The sequence below is a fragment of the Erigeron canadensis genome, chromosome 6, assembly GCF_010389155.1.
Source record: "Erigeron canadensis isolate Cc75 chromosome 6, C_canadensis_v1, whole genome shotgun sequence".
NCBI lineage: Eukaryota > Viridiplantae > Streptophyta > Magnoliopsida > Asterales > Asteraceae > Erigeron > Erigeron canadensis.
Window position 1 is genome coordinate 2,886,375 of NC_057766.1, and position 19,767 is coordinate 2,906,141.

At 33.6% G+C, this 19,767-nt stretch overlaps 3 protein-coding genes across 3 annotated transcripts; 2 read left to right on the top strand and 1 right to left on the bottom strand.

Moving 5' to 3' along the window:
• LOC122604098 (F-box/kelch-repeat protein At3g23880-like) lies at positions 1-1,134 on the top strand. The gene has a single exon (XM_043777000.1). The coding sequence runs from the start codon at positions 1-3 to the stop codon at positions 1,132-1,134; it is 1,134 nt and encodes a 377-aa protein (XP_043632935.1).
• Positions 1,135-10,323: 9,189 nt separating this feature from the next.
• On the top strand, positions 10,324-11,701 carry LOC122605870 (putative F-box protein At5g50220). The gene is made up of 2 exons (XM_043778830.1): positions 10,324-10,544; positions 10,626-11,701. Exons 1-2 carry the CDS (start codon positions 10,375-10,377, stop codon positions 11,503-11,505), a joined length of 1,050 nt encoding a protein of 349 aa, XP_043634765.1. The 5' UTR covers positions 10,324-10,374; the 3' UTR covers positions 11,506-11,701.
• A 1,277-nt stretch (positions 11,702-12,978) lies between these two features.
• LOC122603353 (ATP sulfurylase 2) lies at positions 12,979-17,802 on the bottom strand. Its single transcript, XM_043776028.1, has 5 exons — positions 17,174-17,802; positions 16,100-16,505; positions 15,301-15,561; positions 14,196-14,282; positions 12,979-13,396 (listed from the first exon to the last, which is right to left on the bottom strand). The coding sequence occupies exons 1-5, from the start codon at positions 17,716-17,718 to the stop codon at positions 13,265-13,267; spliced, it is 1,431 nt and encodes a 476-aa protein (XP_043631963.1). The 5' UTR covers positions 17,719-17,802; the 3' UTR covers positions 12,979-13,264.
• Positions 17,803-19,767: the final 1,965 nt, after the last annotated feature.

Here is a 19,767-nt window from a genome sequence, read left to right on the forward strand (position 1 = left end):
ATGTCAGACAACATTCCTTTTGAAATACAAGTTGAAATCATGAAAAGACTTCCTGTTAAATCACTGGCGGTATTTAGATTGGTTTCGAAAGCATGGAAATCAATGATCGGCAGCCCTCTCTTTATTACTGATTACACCAACCTGCGCCAACGTCATCGGCTTCTTATAAGGTACCATATCGACACTTTCCCTGATATGTTTGATTCTGAATTCAAATATGTCTCCATTATGGATAATGATACTCTCTCCCGACACCCTGTTAGAAATATTCCCGTGTCTTTTGAATTACCAAGCAAACTTGTTGGTATTTCTCAAGGATTGTTATGCTTATTCGGTTATTCTCGAGAGGTTATTTTGTTTAAGCAAACAGCTGTGATTTGGAATCCGTCACTTGGAAAATCTGTTGCCATTGATGTGCCTTGTCAGCAGGGGATATGTGCATCTGCTTTAGGTTTTGGGGTTCGTCCTGATAATTGTGACCCTATGATTGTATTGATCAATGGTGTTGGACATCCTATCCCGGTTTTGGTGTTTACCTTAAGCTCACGGGTTTGGAGAGTTTCACGTGGTAAACTGCCTTCTAAGTTAATTTCTTTTACATTTTCGTGTCCAGTAGCTACAGATGATCGGCGTATTTATTGGAAAGCTTATGAAAGGGGTATTAATCTGGTTGTTGCGTTTGATATGGTGAGTGAAGACTTTAGGAAAATGAAACTCCCTGATAGTGTAACACACCGGTTTGTTGATGATTTCTCCATCTCTTTGATAAAGGGTTCTCTTGCTCTACTTGAATACTATTATGACGAAGAGAAACTAGTTTATGGTGTATGGATGATGGTGGAGGATGGTGTTTCAAAATCGTTCACAAAGCTATTCACCATCAACACACCAAATGCACCATTGGAAACTAAAGTATTAGGCTTTAGGAAGAATGATCAACCTATTATGGCAACAACGACAGATGAATATGGGGTATATGCATCACTTGAAGTTTATGAACCACGCACAGGAGCCATCATGAATCTTGGGATTAATGGTGTACATGATGTGTTCTTTTGTTGTTCCTACACGGAAACTTTACTTCTGTTGGATCAGTTGAATGAGCATTCTGTAAAGGTTCAATTGCAGTTATAGCCTTGAAGTCATCATTAACACCCCTGGTACATCACTAAAATCAACACTTGGATTCAGGAAGAATGATGGACCTGTAATCGAAACGATGACAGATGATTATCAAGATTCTCTGCTTCACTTCATGTGTATGAACCACAATTAGAATGTATTAAAGATCTTGAGATTCATGGAGAATGTGGTTAAATCGTCATGAGGTCCTACACAGAAACTCTAATTCTGGTTAATCACCCGGATGCACAATATATAGAGAGATCAGATTACAGTTATCATACTGAAGTCATCATCCAAGTTAGTTTACCTTGCTAAGATGTTTAGGTAAATAAACTTATATACATTGATGATTGATGCCAAGTGATTTCTTTTTGACATTACATTTGTATTTGGAATTTCAAGCTTTTACGAACATTTTATCAGAAACTTTTTAATGACAGACAGTCGAATATAAACGGCTGTCTATTACTCTATATTTGCAATACAAGATGATCTGGTAAATCATTACAGGAACAATCCGACTCCAAGAGCAAAAGTGCATCAAGTTAGACTTGTAAATCATTTACATTAACATGTAGATGTGGCTATCTGGCTGGTTGACTGGCTTTAGTTCTGGACTAACCATCTACATTTTGCTTTATATTGTGAACCAGTTTCTTTTAAGACGTTATTGAAAAGAATAGCAGACTCAAGTTCTTTACGAATCAGCTGCTAAAACGGCAGCCCTATCCAGCCTTTTTATATTTTTTTTTTTATTATTCTTTAGGCTACAGAGGATCATGATCAAGACCCATTTTCATGTGGGGGATTGGGAAGTGTTGCGTAGAACAGTTTCCGATAACAGTTAGTGCAAATCAATGTAGAAGATCAAAAGAAAAGGTGTAATATGATCTGGTGGGTGGGTTAACATATCACTATGGTAGGATAAGGGACTATATATCAATATATGCACATGAAATTATTAAATTGAATCCTGGATCCACAATGAAACTTAGTGTCAATGTAATGCTTGATGAGAAAACAATTTTCAGTAGGTTTGTGTATGCTATAAAGCAGTCCGGGAGGGTTGGAAAGCAAGTTATAGAAAAATTGTAGGCTTTGATGGGTGCTTACTTAGAGGTCCAGTTTGTTTTTTTTTTCTTTAAAAGGCAGAAGAATGCATTATTACTACTAGCAAACCGTACACAGTCCCAAGAGTATTTGAGTGTATACAGTTCATATATACAATTATACATACATATTGAAATCTACTAAATAAGACACCTTTTTGGAGCTTGACTGCGAGGGAACTAAAATGAATGGATGAGAAAAACCCGAATCTACTTCTATCAGCTTTTGGGAGGGTTATACTGATCACATGGGCTATTGTATGTTGTTTTACATGGGCTACTGTATGTGTAGAAAACAAGAAGACCTTCAAAAGGGTTTTTGGAGTTTCTTATGACTTATCTACATAGAACTGGTGGACAGGTCTCACAATAATATATGACCAACATAAGGTATTGTTTTTAATTAATTGTTGCTTTACATTTAACTGAAGTGCAACCCATGATGTATTTCTTTCACACTCCGTGGGGATTGGTTGACGCATGAAAAGAAATTGCACCTTATGCACCTATAAACATAGAAGGTTGTTTTGGCAAGTTGCATTCAGTAGCTTAATTAGAGGTTGATTTTGAAAGATCAATACACTTGAGAAGTCTAGAGCTTTTCAAAATTAGGACAAGACAGGTGCTGCTATTAGAAGATGGAATATGCGAAAGATTGGAATCCGTCAATTGTAGTTGCTACAGAAAAGGTGATGATAACACTAACAGAGAATGATACTTGTGGTTTGGTCAAAATTACTAGTTTCATACCTGCAAGATCGAAATTACATCAATCATACCCGTGTTTTGCAATTTCACACTCGGACCATACCTCCCGCTAACGTTCGTCAAAGGGTCGTTAAAAACACTCATGTGTCGTGTAAGTGATGGGTGATTTTGGTAATTGCGCACTACTTCATTTGTGACCAACATAATTCATCAAGTGTTCATCAGCTTTTCCTTTCAAAATGCATAACCATATTTTGCTGTTGTATGCCTTGTTGTAAGTTCAGTTCAATCATGAATTTAGAAGTGGAAAGGCAAATTTGTGTTGACAGTGAAGATTAATATTGGAACTCCAATAAACTCAAGGGGTGTTTTTTTGTTCGTGCAGGCATCACACTTCTTTTTCGGTTTTTTCTTCCAGAGACCATAAATTTTTAGTCTGCCATTATGCTTCCTATTAACGTTTTGAATTATATAATTACAATAGTACGGGCCTATTTGTTTTTTGTTTTCCATTATCAGAATTTCAAAATTGGCTTGTATTTCTGACAACTGTAACTGCATATGGGTACAACACGAGGGAGGGGTGGTTTCATATTCGAAACGCCTATGTAAGAATATGCTATTCATTCATATCAGAACATTTATAACTATTTACCTTTTTCATTTATACTTTTTCCGACCACACATTATCACCATCTTATTTCTTTCCCTTTCTTATTTGCTCTTAACCATTTACCAACAATTTGAACCCCATATTTATTTAATACACAATATACTCCGTGTTGTCATGGTGATTCATTCAAGATGACTTAAGGTTACCCCAAAAGAAAATGGTATCCATGTGATTACTCGATACATAAAGTGGGTGGAAAACCTAAGTTAAAAAAAGGGAATTTTTTATCTTAATTATTTTTAAAAAGGGAAATTCCAAAATTAACCGGTTGGATCAATCGGTTAACACATTTGCATGTGGAGACATAAAAAAGGACGTTATTGGTTTAATAAAGCAAGGGGAGAGGAGCATATAAGTGAGGTTGCTTAATTAATGTTTAAGACTTAAGACGGTAGAATTCCTCGGTACGGTCATTCGGGAAGTCCCCCTGAGGACGACTCCCATACTAACCAGAGGTCTTTTCTTAATCAGAATATGTAAACAACTTTTTACATTAGATATGATAGAGGTAAGACTATTTACATATAAACCTCTCCCTATATATCAATGTGGTATTTAATTCCAAAGCCTGTAAAATATAATAAAAGGCAGCTGATCTAACCTTAATTAATCAATAATAGCCCTTAATTTTTCAAAATTAATTAAATTAACACATGTCTAAATTAATTTACACTTTTTGGTTTTCATCACCATTTTATACTTTAACCCAAATTAAAAATAAGTAATACTTTATTTTATAATGTCTATCCAGTAGTAACAAAATATAGCTAAAAGTTAAATGGTTACAACATTTGAAAATATACAAATTAATATTTATATCAATATTTTATTTTATATTATTAATTGTAATATTGTTGTTATCAGTAATCATAATCTGATTATAATTAGGATAACCATTGTTGTTATTAGTATTAGAATCAAACTATATTTAGGGTACATATTCTTCTTATATAAATTAAACCTTACAAACAAAATCACAACACAAGAAATCTTTGAAAACTTTTATGAAAGACATCAATGAAACCTAGGTAATATTAATTTATTGGAAGAGTTTGTATAAAAGAAATTCGGTAATATTTAATACAAGCCTAAAATCTAGTTCGGTTTTATTTCACTGAAATTATAAAATTAACAATTTTGATTGTCATATTTGTGGGTTCAAGTGTTGGGGAGAACATAGGAATTAAATCCCTTTATGAGGGCTTGACTTAGATATTATTAGTTCAAGTCTACCCCTATTAATCGTCTTGTCTTAAGGCGGATTAGTAGGGTGTTTCCCTCTCATTGTGTATTTGAAATAGGCATTTTCACTTCGAATGAACTCTCTAGCACGGACCAGATTATGACAACGTATGTTAGACCTCCCGCTGTTAGTTGCAACGAAATTCCCATTTCAAAATATTTGTGCGTTTACTTTACAGCAACAGCTGCATAGGGGTTCGAGTGGGCCATTTAAACTCTTCCGTCGCATATGGACTAGCACGACCCAATCACCAATAGTGTACCTATACGACTATACAAAATTGTTCAATATCATCTCAGAATCCCAATTGAAACCCAAACCCTAAAAACTGAAAACACAATCAAAATCAGAAAAAGGAAGGATGTCAGACAACATTCCTTTTGAAATGCAAGTAGAGAACTAGAGATCATGAAAAAGCTTCCTGTTAAATCGCTGGTTGTATTTAGAACGGTTTCGAAAGAATGAATCGATAGCCCTCTCTTTATTACCGATCACACCAGCATGCGCCGACATCATCGGCTTCTTATAAGGTACAATGTCGTCAACACTTCTTTCCCGGATAATAATTACAAATATGTTTCCATTATGGATGATGATACTTTCTCCCAACATCCTGTTAGAAATGTTCCTGTTTCTTTAGGACAACTTAGAGAACTAGAGACTGTTGGTATGTCTCAAGGATTGCTATGCTTATCCGGTTATTATCGAGAGGATGGTTGTTGGAAAAAAACAGATGTGATTTGGAATCCGTCACTTGGAAAATCCCTTACGCTATGTTTTAAGCAACGCAATATACATAAGGTGCAAAGTATAGGTTTTGGGGTTCGTCCTGATAATTGTGACCCTATGATTCTAAGAGTCTGTCTTTTTGAACGTCCTTCCCGGGCTATGGTGTTTACGCTAAGCTCACGGGTTTGGAGAGTTCCATGTGGTAACCTGCCTTCTAAGTCAGTTTATTATGCAAACGTGTCTCCGGTAGCTACATATGATCGGTGTATTTATTGGAAAGCTTATGAGAGAGAGAGGAAATTAAATCTAGTTGTTGCGTTTGATATGGTGAGTGCAGACTTTATGGAAATAAACCTCCCTAATGTTGTAGCACACCGGTTTTATTATAAGTTCTCAATCTCTATGATAAAGGATTCTCTTGCTCTACTTGAATACTATGATGATGCCAAGAAAGAAGTTTTGATGTATGGATGATGGTGGAAGATGGTGTTTCAAAATCATTCACAAAGCTATTCACCATCACACTAGGGGCCTTGTTACACACTCATGTACTAGGATTTACGAAGAATGACCAACCTATCATGGGACCGACAAAACATTGGCCAGTTGAAGTTTATGAACCACGCACAGGATCCATCAAGAATCTTGGGGTTCATTTTTTTGTTTTAACTACACAGAAACCTTACTTTTGCTGCATCAGTTGGATGGGTAATTTATAGAAATCCAATTGCAGTAATAGCCTTATGAATCAGTTCAAGTTATTAGAATTGCAAATGTTAAACCTCAGTTATGAAAGTTTACAGGCACAATCCTTAAAACTCAATTACAAATTGGTCATGTATGTTCCTCGTATATTTTTTTAGTAGAACTTTTTAGTTTTCTCAGTTTTTAATGAAAGTTCTGTAACTCTGTTTTAGCAAAGCATGACCAAATGAGTAGATGATCAGATATCATATGAGGGGAGGGCCAGCCTGGTACATATAACAGGAACAATTCACCTAGTGTGCATCAGTACATATGCCATTTTGAAATATGACGTTGGTTATATACTATCATTCTTCACTTAATTTGCAGTTCTAGAGTGAATTTTGGGGTTTCGAGCTCTTGTTCAGTCTTAGCACTGATTGCAGTTGATGGGTAATCCTCCGATTATTTTGTTAGCATCTTTTTAGCTGAGTGAGCAGAGCTTCAAATTAGGTTTTATGCAATCTCTTTAGCCATTGAGTTAATCGTGTTCAAGCAACCCATTTCCAATTTATGACAGCTCAAATATGTGAACTCTCATGAGTAGTAGCCGAGTAGGGCTCTCAGAGTTGCTGGTTTCAATGCTTTGTCTGTTAGGCTATTTATATGCTTGGCAAGTTGAGGTCTTCACATTAAACTCAGGGATTTGGAGAATCATGATGGTTTCAATATGTTGGTGATGATTATATGGGAGTGGCTACACATATTTATGAACTTCTTTGAACTTCTGTTTCATTTGGGTTGTCACAAAACCACAACACATGTTTATTTTAGATACGTTTGCGTAAATGCATACATACGCATCTAATACAGTCATCAAATCAAGAAAATTAGAGATCAACAGTGAATCACAAAATTTGAAGAAGTTGCAAAAAGGAACTAGAACTGCAATTTATATCAAGATAGTTCACAAGATACACTTTGTAGAGATAATAGGAATAGCACTTCTCCATACTCTTCTAGCAATAAGAGGGACAAATCACATCCCAAAAACCGAAAACAAAGCCAATCACAATGCTGATGATGAATCCCCAATCCCGCCCATCTGAAAAATCCTGAGTGTTCGCATCAAGTGAGACCCGGTTCTTGTTGCATGGCTTTGCATTTTTGCAAGTTGAGCCGGCCCACAGAATGTGTTGCCTAGGAAGCTTGACCCGTTTAAAAGCCGAGTACTTATTGGAATTTCTCCTGTCAATTTGTGTTGAAAGAAAAGTTCAAGGAATTTAAAACCTTCAATTTCAACATGCTCCAAGGTATCCCCGACCATCAATCCGGATTTTTTTCGTGTTAAATGGTCAATGGTGTTGGAATGCAATTATACAAAATTATTTCAAGTGATTGCAATTTCTTTTTTCCCCCAACTTTGAACAAAAGCAGACCATGTAATTATATATATCACGACTCGAGTACTTATATATAGCTATGACATGAAAGATTATACTATTATATTAGTGTTAAATCACATGTGATTTATATTAAAAACAGAACCGGTATGCCCAATACCACGACAAATATTATAAGTTTGCTATAAAACGAATCAATACAATCTAGTTAGCAAAACTAACGAATAGAATACATAAACGTGCAAGTCTCCAGCTTATAACAAAATTTCTACATTGCCAGATGGATTTCTTGCAACTATGTCAGATAGATAACATCTCTAAAGGGATTTCTTGTAACTATAACAGATAAGCAGAATTAAAAAAAAAACCAGTATGTCAAAAAAATTTATTTATGTATATCTTTAAGGGAAGAAACGAAGTGCTACATTGAAAAAAGAAGCTCAAAGGAGTTATGAGTACCATGTAGACCAGAATGGAACAAAACACGTGAACTATAAAAAGTTTTCATTTCGGGTAGATACGAGTAGTGTATTCTGATAATTTAGTTAATAGTTACTCGGTATAACAAATCATGTTCCAAGTTATTGTATAATACTGGAACTCCTACATAAACTCAAGGGATGTTTTTTTTTGTTCGGTAGGCATCACACTTCTTATTTATCGGTTACTACACTCGATTGCAATCACATTTTGCTTCCAGAGACCAAAAATTTTTTAGTCTTCCATTATGCTATCCTATTAACGTTTTGAATTTTATAATTACAATAGTACGGGACTACGGGCCTAATTGTTTTCTGTTTTCCATTATCAAAAATTCAAAATTGGCTTGGATGTATGACAACTATTATTGCATATGGGTAGTTGGATACAACAGCAGGATGAGGTGATTTCATATTCAAAACGCCATATGTACATCGTAGAATATGCTATTCGTTCATAGGTGAATATTTGTAGTCGTTCACCCTTTTTACCCATACTTTTTCCAACCATATCAGCATCATCTTCTTACTTTTTTCACTTTTTATTTTCTTACCATTCATCTACAATGAACCTCACATTTATTTAATACACAATATACTCCGTGTTGTCATGGTGATTTATTTGAGACAACTCAAGGTTACCCAGCACAAAAGAAGATGGTTTTCATAGGATTACCGGCATACAAAGTAGGTGGAAAACCTGGTTTTAATTTTATTTTTTTATCTCTAGCACTGAAATTCCAAAATTAACCAATAAATTTGGATCAATTAGTTAACACATTTGCTTGTGGAGACAAAAAAAAAAAAAAAAAAAAAAAAAAAAAAAAAAAAAAAACAAACCCTTGCAAGACTAGGGGTCTTTTATTAAAAAAATCTTAGATAGAATATGTAAGCAACTTTTTTAGCTTAGAGTACTTGTAATGGTGTATCATGTGGACAACGGCTTAGCTTCCACCCCGATGACATGGTGTGGTATCATTACAACTTCAATGTCTATTTGGTGTGGAAGTTACAAAGTTGAAGGGTCAGCGATGAGATTTGGTTGTGTGGTGTGTCTTTTCATTTTATTTATATAAAAATTAGTATGAAAATTTATGGAATGTGAGTGGTATATATTATATTATTATGGAAAGTGTAATTTTTTAATATAAAAATATGGTATGATATGATTATTGTTATGGATGTAGTGTGATTGCTGGATGGTGTTGTGTGATGTTGATATGACACTGATGTGTCACATCAATATATTGTCCTTATATTAGGTTTTATTCTAGGCTAATATACATTTTAGTACCCTGAACTTAGTTGACTAGATGCTCTACTACCTTGAATTATTAAAAGTGTTGTATAGTACCCTAGACTTGGTTAACAAGGTCTTTTGTTACTCTAACTCACAAATTAATCTATCAAAATACATAATATCAATTACTAATCAAATTTAATCGTGTTAATATGTACATTGATTTTTTTAAAAATATATTTTCAAGTTTAAATTCGTAATTTTAAAAATAACTGCGTTAGAAATGTTGAAACTAATTTTAAAAAAATATATATAATCTTTATAAGTTCCGTATTGAAAAAAATATATGATTAAATATAAAATATTAAGTATATACATATATTAAATAGTTTAGAAACTAGATATTTATATTATAATTTGAAATAAATATATAACATGTTATTATATTTTATAGGTTAATTTAATAACTTGATTAATCGTATAATTTTAATTATTAATTTATTTTTATTGTATAAATTACTTAATAAACACTTCAATAACATGATGATTATTTATAAACATAACTATTGAGTTATACAAATATTTTATTCTAATGAAACTATCTTTTTATTAATAAGGTAATTATGTTTTTTTTTTATTTTAGAAATTGAAATAGTAATATAACTTTAATGTCTATTTATAGTATAATTTCAAAGTATATTTTTTTAAAGTCGATGCTTTTTATTAATAATGATTTTGGCCTTTATTCTATTTGAATTTCAAAATTAACAATTTTGATTGCTATTAGAGTTGGCCATTTTAAATTCTTCCGTCGGCATATGGAGTTGCACGGCCAATCACCAAAAGCGAACCTATACGGCTATACCTAGCAAGTTAAGCATTTCTCTAAAATTAAAACAAAACTGAAAATAACAAAACCCTAAAAACTTAAAACACACCTCAAATCAAAATCAGAAAAAAAAAAAAATAAAAAATAAAAAAATGTCAGACATCATTCCTTTTGAAATGCAAGTAGAAATCATGAAAAGGCTTCCTGTTAAATCACTTGTTACATTCAGATCGGTCTCAAAAGCTTGGAAATCAGTAATCGACAGCCGTCGGTTTATTACCAATCAAACCAACATGCGCCGACATCATCGGCTTCTTTTAAGGTACAATGTTTTAACTTTCCCTGATTACAAATATGTTTCCTTTATAGACAATAATGACATTCTCTCCCAACACCATATTAGAAATGTTCCCCTGTCGTTAGAACAACTTACGGAGCTAGAAACTGTTGGTACGTCTCTAGGGTTGTTATGCTTATCCGGTATTTATCGAGTTGGTGATTGTTATAAAAAAACCGCTGTGATTTGGAATCCGTCGCTTACAAAATCCGTTGCTATTGATATTCCTTATCAACACAAAAGATCTAGTGTAACAAGTATAGGTTTCGGGGTTCGTCCTGATAATTGTGACCCTATGATTGTAAGAGTCTCTCTTCTTGAACGTCCTTGTCGGGTTATGGTGTTTACACTACGCTCACGGGTTTGGAGAGCTCCGCGTGGTAATCTGCTTCCTGAGTCAATTGATTTTACATTCTCGTGTCCAACAGCTACAGATGATCGGTGTATTTATTGGAAAGGTTATAATAGGGGTACGGGTATTAATCTTGTTGTTGTGTTTGATATGGTGAGTGAAGTCTTTACCGAAATAAACCTCCCTCGTAGTGTAGCACACCAGTATTATCAAGATTTCTCAATCTCTACGATTAAGGATTCTCTTGCTCTTCTTGAATACTATGATGATGCCAAGAAACCTGTTTGTGATGTATGGATGATGGTGGAGGATGGTGTTTCAAAATCGTTCACAAAGCTATTCACTGTCAACACACCAGATCCATCATTAATGACTAAGGTACTAGGATTTAGGATGAATTACCAACCTGTTGTGGAAACGACGAAACGTTGGCCATCAACATCAGTTGAAGTTTATGAACCACAGACAGGAACCGTCAAGAATCTTGGGATTAATGTTGAACATGGTTCATTCTTTTGTTGTTCCTACACGGAAACGTTACTTCTGCTAGATCAGTTGGATGGGCAATTTATAGAAATTCAAATGCAGTTATAGCTTTAAGAATCAGTCAAGTACTCAAGTCATCAGGATTGCAGATGCTAAACCTCAGCTGTCAGCTATGAAAATTTTCAGGCACAATCCTTGGAAAGTCAATTACATTTTTGGTCATGTCTATTGTTCGATTATTTTAGTACAACTTTTTTAGTTTTTTCAGTTTTTAATGAAAATTCCGTAACTCTGTTTTAGCAAAGCGTGACAAAATTAGTTGATGATCAGAATATCAGATATCACATGAGGGGAGGGCGAACCTGGTATAACAGGACAATTTACCTAGTGTGCATCACTACATATGCCATTTGAAATATAACATTGGTTACGTACTATCATTCTTCACTTAATTTGAGTGCATAGGTGCATCAGCTTTCGTTGCAAAAAAAATAACCATTAATGATTAGGAATCTCTATGTTTGCATAGGTTTGTCTGTTAGTCTGTTACTCTATGTTTGCGATACAACATAGTTTGTTAACAGAGTGAATTTTGGGTTTTGGGCTCTTGCTCTTTGTTAGCAGTGATTGCAAGTTGATGGGTGATCCTCCGATTATTTTGTTAGCATCTTTTCAGCTGAGTGAGCAGAGCTTTATATTAGGTTTTATACAATCTCTTTGGCCATTGTGTTAATTGTGTTCAAGCAGCTCATTTCCTGTTTATCACAGTTCGAAATATGTGAACTCTCATTAGTAGCAGGCGAGTAGGGCTCTCTAAGTTGCCGGTTTCAATACTTTTGTCTGTTAGGCTATTTATAACTTTATATGACTTGGCAAGTTGAGGTCTTCACATTAAACTTAGGGATTTGGAGAATCTTGATGGTTTTAATATGATGGTGATGATTATATGGGAGTGGCTACACATATTTATGAACTTCTTTGAAACTTCTGTTTCATTTGGGTTATCACAAAACCATAACAAATGTTCATTTTAGATACGTTCGCTTAGATGCATACATACGTATATAATACAGTCAACAACTCAAGAAAATTAGACATCAACGGTGATCCACAATTGAAGAACTTGCAAATAGGAACCACAAAATTTGAAGAACTTGCAAAAGATACTATAACTGCAATTTTTATCAAGATAGCTGGCAAAGTGGCAACGAGGATGGCTAGAAGTTCACAAATTGCACTTTGTAGAGCTAATAGGAATAAGCACTTCTCCATACTATTCTAGCAATAAGAGGAGCAAACACAGCCCAAAAACTGAAAACAAAGCCAATCACGATGCAATCCCCGATCCCGCCCATCTGAAAAATCCTGAGTGTTCGCATCATGCGAGACCTGTTTCTTGTTGCATGGCTCTGCAAGTTTGAGGCCCACAAAGTGTGTTGCTGTTAAATGGTCAATGGTGTTGGAATATAACTATGCAATTAATTATTACATATAATTGCAATTCCTTCTTCCCCCAACTTTGAACAAATGCAGACCATATATAATTATATAGATCACGACTCGAGTACTTGTATATAGCTATGACATGAAAGTTGAAACTATTATATTAGTGTTAAATCACATGTGATTTATATTAAAAACAGAACTGGTATGCCCAACACCGCGACAAATATTATAAGTTTGCTATAAAACGAATCAATACAACCTAGTTAGCGAAACTAACGGAAAGAATACATAAACATGCAAGTCTCCAGCTTATAACAAAATTGACAATAAAATTAACCACAACGAAATAACGTTGTGCACAAGCCAGAATGGCTGAATGGAGTCATTTTCGACTCTGCCATAAATGAAATATCTCTAGAGTTTAGACAGATACTGCTGCCGGAGTAGCTTCTTCAGCTTGCAAGCTAGCATAATATTTTACAAGAACGTCCCATCCTCCAGGACACATAAAACCATTTGGTGGGCTCTCCCCTGTTCTAGCAAACGTTCGCATCTGAAATCAATTGAAGAAAGACTACATTAACATGAGTTCGAGAAAAAAAAACATATAAAGCAAAAAGATCAACTTAAAGACTCTTGTACAACCCGTTCAAAAAAAAAAAAAACTTGTACAAATCAGTTTGAAGTAAGCACATAAGCCAAACCAACGAACTTAACAAAGTACAGACATCCTGTAAAAGATGACTAGAAATTGTGACAAATTGCACATGTTTGAACAACGTCTAAGTATCTCAAGGCTATCAAATTTAGAAATGCCAAAGCGTTGGCTTACAGTTTATACCTTAAACAAGGTATCAGTTCTCAATTCCGAATTCTGGGCAGGGTTTGGCATGGAATGGGTTGAAAAGTCTGATTAAGTATGAAAACCTAAAAAAACAGCAGAATTTTCTAGTGTGGGAAAAAAGGGACGTGCCCTGAAGCTAGAAGAAATTCCTACATTTCCGAAGGGATTTCTTGTAATTATAACAGATAACATTTTCAAAGGGAATTCACGTAACTATAACAGACAAGCACAATAAAAAGAATAAAATAAAAAAGCAGTAAGTCCAATTTTTTTTCTGTATCTCTAAGGGAAGAAACTAAGTGCTACATTCACAAAAGCTCAAATGAGTACCATGTAGACCAGAATGGAACAAAACACATGAACTATGAAAAGTTTTCATTTCAACGGGTACATACGAGTAGTATATTCTGATGATTTAGTTATAGCAAATTCATGTTCCAAATTGTTGCAAAAACTGCCTTAACTATGTTGCCTGCCATGCCAGAGAATGTACAACAATTGGACATACCTTGGTACCAGAGATAAAGAGAAAATCTTTAGCACGTGAAGGGTCAAAGAAAGCCATCTTTTTAGCTACTGTGTCGTATGCTGCCACCTGTCAAGATATCAGCAGATCATGAGACGTGATAATCATGAAAACAAGAAAGAATGGCCACTTTGATTGACATTGACTACATACATATATCACTCTTCATGATGACAGACAAAGATGAGCGTGCAGCATTGTAACATTATGTGAAATTAAAAATTTATGTTGAAACAAAAATATTGGAAATGAATGCAGTTATATGTTACGGTTTCTGATCTTTTTCTTTTTGGTCTATACATAAGAGGCTTCATTTAATGGAGTTATCAATAAAAAGCTGAATAGAAGGATAATTGTTTTCTTTTCCTTAGTTATATAAAAATAACTATATAAATAACTATATAGTTATAATAAAAATAACTACATAAATGGTGCCCAATCTCAAATCTGCATTGGGTAGGATTTGGCTCAAAACAGGTCAACTTAAGGTGGGATCAAAACAAGGTGGGTCATGTTTAGCTGAACAGACAACATCTTATCTTCTTCATCTTTCCGAACAAATAAGCAGATAATTATATATGGTAAACAATAGTATCATTACAAAATACCATTCATTTTCTTAAAAAGCAACTCAGAACAGAAGATTGTAAACAGTTGATTAGGCCATGGTCCATGGACAGCTTATAAAACATAACTTTCAATTTATTTTAAAAGAATTACAAGGTTGACCTGATGGCAATAGAATATACCTTATTTTACCAATATTCATATAAACAGATTAAAATAGCTCCCTCTAGTTTGGACAATCCAAAAGTTTGGCAATATCAACCCATTTACTTATGAATATATCAATTTGGGTCATTTTTATTTTTAAAATTATATAAATAAAAAAAACAGAGTCAAAATTAAATGGGTCATCTGTTGCCCAAAGTATATAACCACTAAAAAGTAAAAACTCTTATAAAAAACAACCCAACCTATTTCCACAAGCACCAAAACATAGTCACTTTGGCCATTACCCAACTCAACCAAACCACCATCTTGCCACCTCCACATAATATTAGAAAAAGAAAATTGCAAGACATACCCTAAATGGCAAAATATTCAACTTTTCCAAGCCTGGGGCCATGCTTAACACCTTTTTGCCATGATCTGGATCATACAAGTCTCGTTTTTCCGTAGGATGACCCATTCCAGCAGGGTCACGACCTACAATATAGAAATTAGCACCAGCGTTTATCCGTGCCTTGGCATGCCATTGAACTTCGGTGGGTCCTGCATAATGCATTGGTGATGGAAATATGGACACAATCGTAGTCTCGGGGTCAAGTACACCATCTTCTAAAACCTGAAAAAGAAGGGATTTACAAAAATGGATTTGCATGATTTAAAAATGTAGTAGATCGTTTCATATAATTAGGTCCTAACTAGATACATATATATATATATATATATATATAACAAGAATCAGTACTAACAAGCAAAAAGGTATTAAGGTTACCTAAGACCTAATGCCAAAGAGATCAAGAAATCCTATTTTAGTTCACATCACTTTGGAAACACAAAGCGCATTTAACTATTTAAGTGGTGAGGTGGCATTTCAGTTTCCATCTCCATAGTTGAAAATACCTAATGCCAAAAATATTTGCTATGTTACCCGGCCCATTGATAGGAAGAAAGCTGAAGTTGAAAGTACGTTTAGAGGATGTTTGATGGGCGTTCTTATAGTTATTATTGTGACTAGGATACTAAGAATCAGATAACTATATAATTAAACTACTAGATACATTCTGTTTTAGCAGCACATAATCTGATGCTTTAGGGTACATTCTTATAATGGAAGCTTATTTTCAACAAAACAAAAAATATGAAAGCTTTAAGAGTACCTTGCTATGTTGTTGCATGCGAACATCCAATGGCACATCATCGGCTTTAGTATAACCTCCTAAAGGATGAAGCAAAAGAATGGGATTCTTGTAACCCATATCCAAAAGTCTTCTGCGTGTGTCATTCATTAACAACGCATGTCCATTATGCACAGGGTTCCTTAATTGAAAAGCAAATACAGCATCCGCTTGACGTTTGTCAAATTCTTCACGAAGTTGCTTGGGAGAAAGCCTATAATTATCAAGACCATCATTGTATTTAATAGGAGACAACACTTCTAAATCTCCACCAATAAGCCAATCCCCGGCCGACGATATTACTTCCTCAACATAAGGCAATCCAGGAGCCGTGGTTCCCCACGTTCTAGCAATCCTTTCTTCTTTATTATGTTTGTATATCTCAATGCTGATAACAAAAAAGAATGCAAAATGTAAGTTTTGATGTGAACAGCTTGAGTGCATTTCTCTTTCCTACAAAGACGATTATCGTGAGCAATTTTATAAATTATAATGAACGAATTCAAGCAGCGTCCACAACAATCGTATATATGTTCTTCGAAAATTGTCTTTGCAAAGCAAGGCTAATAAATGATTGATAAAAGTGTGTGCTATGAAAGTGATTTATTGTGAATGGAAGAATCAGATTCAGATACCCAGTTAGTTAATTGCTGCTTAAATACGAATAAGGTGCAACATTTATCTTGCTTATCATAGTTCTCTCACGACAACTCCTTAACGATCATCCAAAAATGATAACTCTGACCCTAAATACTTAACAAATCACAATTATAATCAGTTTACCTAAACACTCAAAGCCGATTATGATCACTTCAAATCTCAGTAATCAACTTGTAGCTCACAAGTCACAAACAGCTCTAGAACTTGAACACACACGTCCCCAAATAGTTACCGATATTATTCACATTCAACTAGCATCATTGACCCATAGGCCACTTGACATAACAAATTTTACATTTTTTCCCCAAATCCCATAACTTTAAAAATGAAACTACTTAAAAACAAACAAAAATAGTAATGCTGATAAAACCAAGTTGTAATAAAGAAAATGCAAACCTTCTTAAAATAGCAACTATGTTTTGATCAGGGCCAACCAAAGCAACATCATTAGCACTTCCAATCCTATCTTTAGTCTCATCATCAATAGCTAAAACAATTGGTAATGACATATTAACTATACTCCCATTTTCGATACGTAACGAATTAAAATGCAAACTTTGCAAATACTCATTTTCTCTCATAAACCCTTTTAATGGACTAGCCCATCCTTCACTAATAACATGAACCCATTCCAAATCAATTTTTGTCAAACTCACTTTCACCATTGTTTCAGCTTCCAAAGTTTTCAATTCCTTTTTATTCTCTGAAACAATCAGATCAACAAGAACCCCACCATCTGGTTCAATCAGAGAACTTTTGATCACATGAAACGACATCGTTTTGTTGTGGGTATGTAAAAAGATTGGATTTTTAGTGGCTAATTTGTTGAAATGGTAAATGGGTGTTGTTAAAAATGTGAGATTTTTGTGGGTTTTGTTTTTGAGATTGAAATGTGAATTGGAAGGAGTGATTCCTAAAAGTTTTATGGTTGTGAGAGACATTTTTCAAGATTCTTGTTTTTTGTTGGTAATAATAATAATAATAATAGGGTTTTGGTGAAGGAGGAGAAGAAGAATGTGGATGAAAATGTAATCATTTGGGGAATTTGGAATGGGAATTTATTGACAAGAAAGAAAGAATGATGGATAGAAGAAAGAGGTCCACAAGTTTGATTTTGATTAAGAATGAAATTGGGAAGAAAGAGAGCATCAAATGTTGATTTTCTTTTTACTCTTTATGGCCATCAAAATTGAAATCTTTCTTTTATTACTATTTCTTTTTATTCACATTCACAGAATCTGATTTTATAACTAGTGAAATTCAACTGTAGCAAGTCAATTATGATGATTATTTGAAAGGGGAAGAGAATATGAGGCTGTTAGGCACTCAAGTTGGGTGAAAAACCCATCATATACTTTTTTTTAAAAGGTAAAAATCATGGGGGCCATGTATTTATTTAAAATATTAAAATATTAGTATGTGAGAGGTTTTTCACCAAGTTGGGTGCATAACAGCCTCATACTCACTTTTCCCTTATTTGAAATTGATGTGATTTTATTATGTTAATTAAGGTTAAAACATGTGCTATTAAGCAAGATAGTTTGTTTGTGTGGTACAACCTTTTTCGAAGGTATAATGATCCATCCTTCAAAAATATACTTTTTTAATTATATTTTAAGATAAATAGATGTTTATATCTAGATTAGAAGTATCCCGCATTATGGTATTGGTGGATGATTTTATCAAAAGTTTAAATTGTAGTATACATAAATTCAAAACTTTATTTATTACATACGTCAAAACGTCAAAAGTTAATGGTGACCGGCAGTTAATTTCGCTGATTGGAATACTAGATTGCCTAACGTCAAGTGATATTAAAACAATACTCGTAAATTACACTGACGATTACTTAGAAATTGTACAAGTTCAGGATATTTTTCATTTGCTTTATAAACTAAAAGAGATAATTGACACTAAAATATTCTATCTTCTTTTTATACATATTTTTCTTTTCGTAACCGAACCTTTAATCAAGTATCTTTTTGAACTGAGAGGGGAAGAGAAAAAAGTGTGCCAGATAAAGTCATAAAAGAGGTGTTTCGTGAGGTATCGGCCCAGTACCCCTTGGGTCACTCGGACGTTCTTTCCCCTAACATCTACCATATCTAACTTTTACTAATTGGAAACCCATTTGCCGTTCTAAAAAAAAGTTAAAAAAATTGGAAGCCCATTAATTTTTGTGTTAAACGAAGCCCATTCATTAGATTAAAAAAAATAAATAAATAGCCCAGTAAATGTTTAGGGTTAGCTTTACCTACAACTCTACGAGGCTATAAAAGATCTCAATACCATTTTCATTTTCATTTTAGTCGTTTTCTTCCTCTTTTTATAATCTCTACACTTTCCCTTTCAACAATAGATAGAAATAAAGTCTCTCACAAATGCGTAATAATTTTCAAAGATAATACGTACAAAAAGTTCAGTTGTTTACAGTAAAAATGATCCATCATTTTTTATTATATCTATATCTATCTATATTTATCTACCAATCTACCAATATATATATATATATATAACAAGGTGTTAATTTCATTTCTAAATAAATAGAAAACCTTAGATAAATTTCATTTATAACCATTAGATCAAATTTAATTATTTCATCTTTATTAAATGACGATATCAATATTTATACTTTATATTATTTGTTAAAATATACCCTTATTAATTATTAAAATGCACCATAAATAGTATGTACAAATCATTCGACTCTCATATTCCCTCTTTTACATAATTACAAATTATGATTTTATTATTTACGTATTCTTTAAGCTTGTAATTTTGAGACTATATATCTTTTATTTATTGATTGCATTGAAACTTATTATTGTAGGATACCAACGAGATTTTAGACCCGTCTTCAACACTGGACATAGGATTTATGATATTATTAATACTAGATCTTCATAAATTTAATTAATAAAAACTTATAATTTTAAAGATATATTGTGTGTTATACTTTGGAAGTTGCATTACAATAATCACAGCTTCGT

Coding starts and splice junctions, on each gene's coding strand:
- LOC122604098 (XM_043777000.1), top strand. CDS start 1: ATGTCAGACAACATTCCTTTTGAAATACAAGTTGAAATCATGAAAAGA.
- LOC122605870 (XM_043778830.1), top strand. CDS start 10,375: ATGTCAGACATCATTCCTTTTGAAATGCAAGTAGAAATCATGAAAAGG. Junction 10,545..10,625: donor CATCATCGGCTTCTTTTAAG/GTACAATGTTTT, acceptor ACACCATATTAG/AAATGTTCCCCTGTCGTTAG.
- LOC122603353 (XM_043776028.1), bottom strand. CDS start 17,718: ATGTCTCTCACAACCATAAAACTTTTAGGAATCACTCCTTCCAATTCA. Junction 16,506..17,173: donor ATAGTTGCTATTTTAAGAAG/GTTTGCATTTTC, acceptor TTTTGTTATCAG/CATTGAGATATACAAACATA. Junction 15,562..16,099: donor GCATGCAACAACATAGCAAG/GTACTCTTAAAG, acceptor CTTCTTTTTCAG/GTTTTAGAAGATGGTGTACT.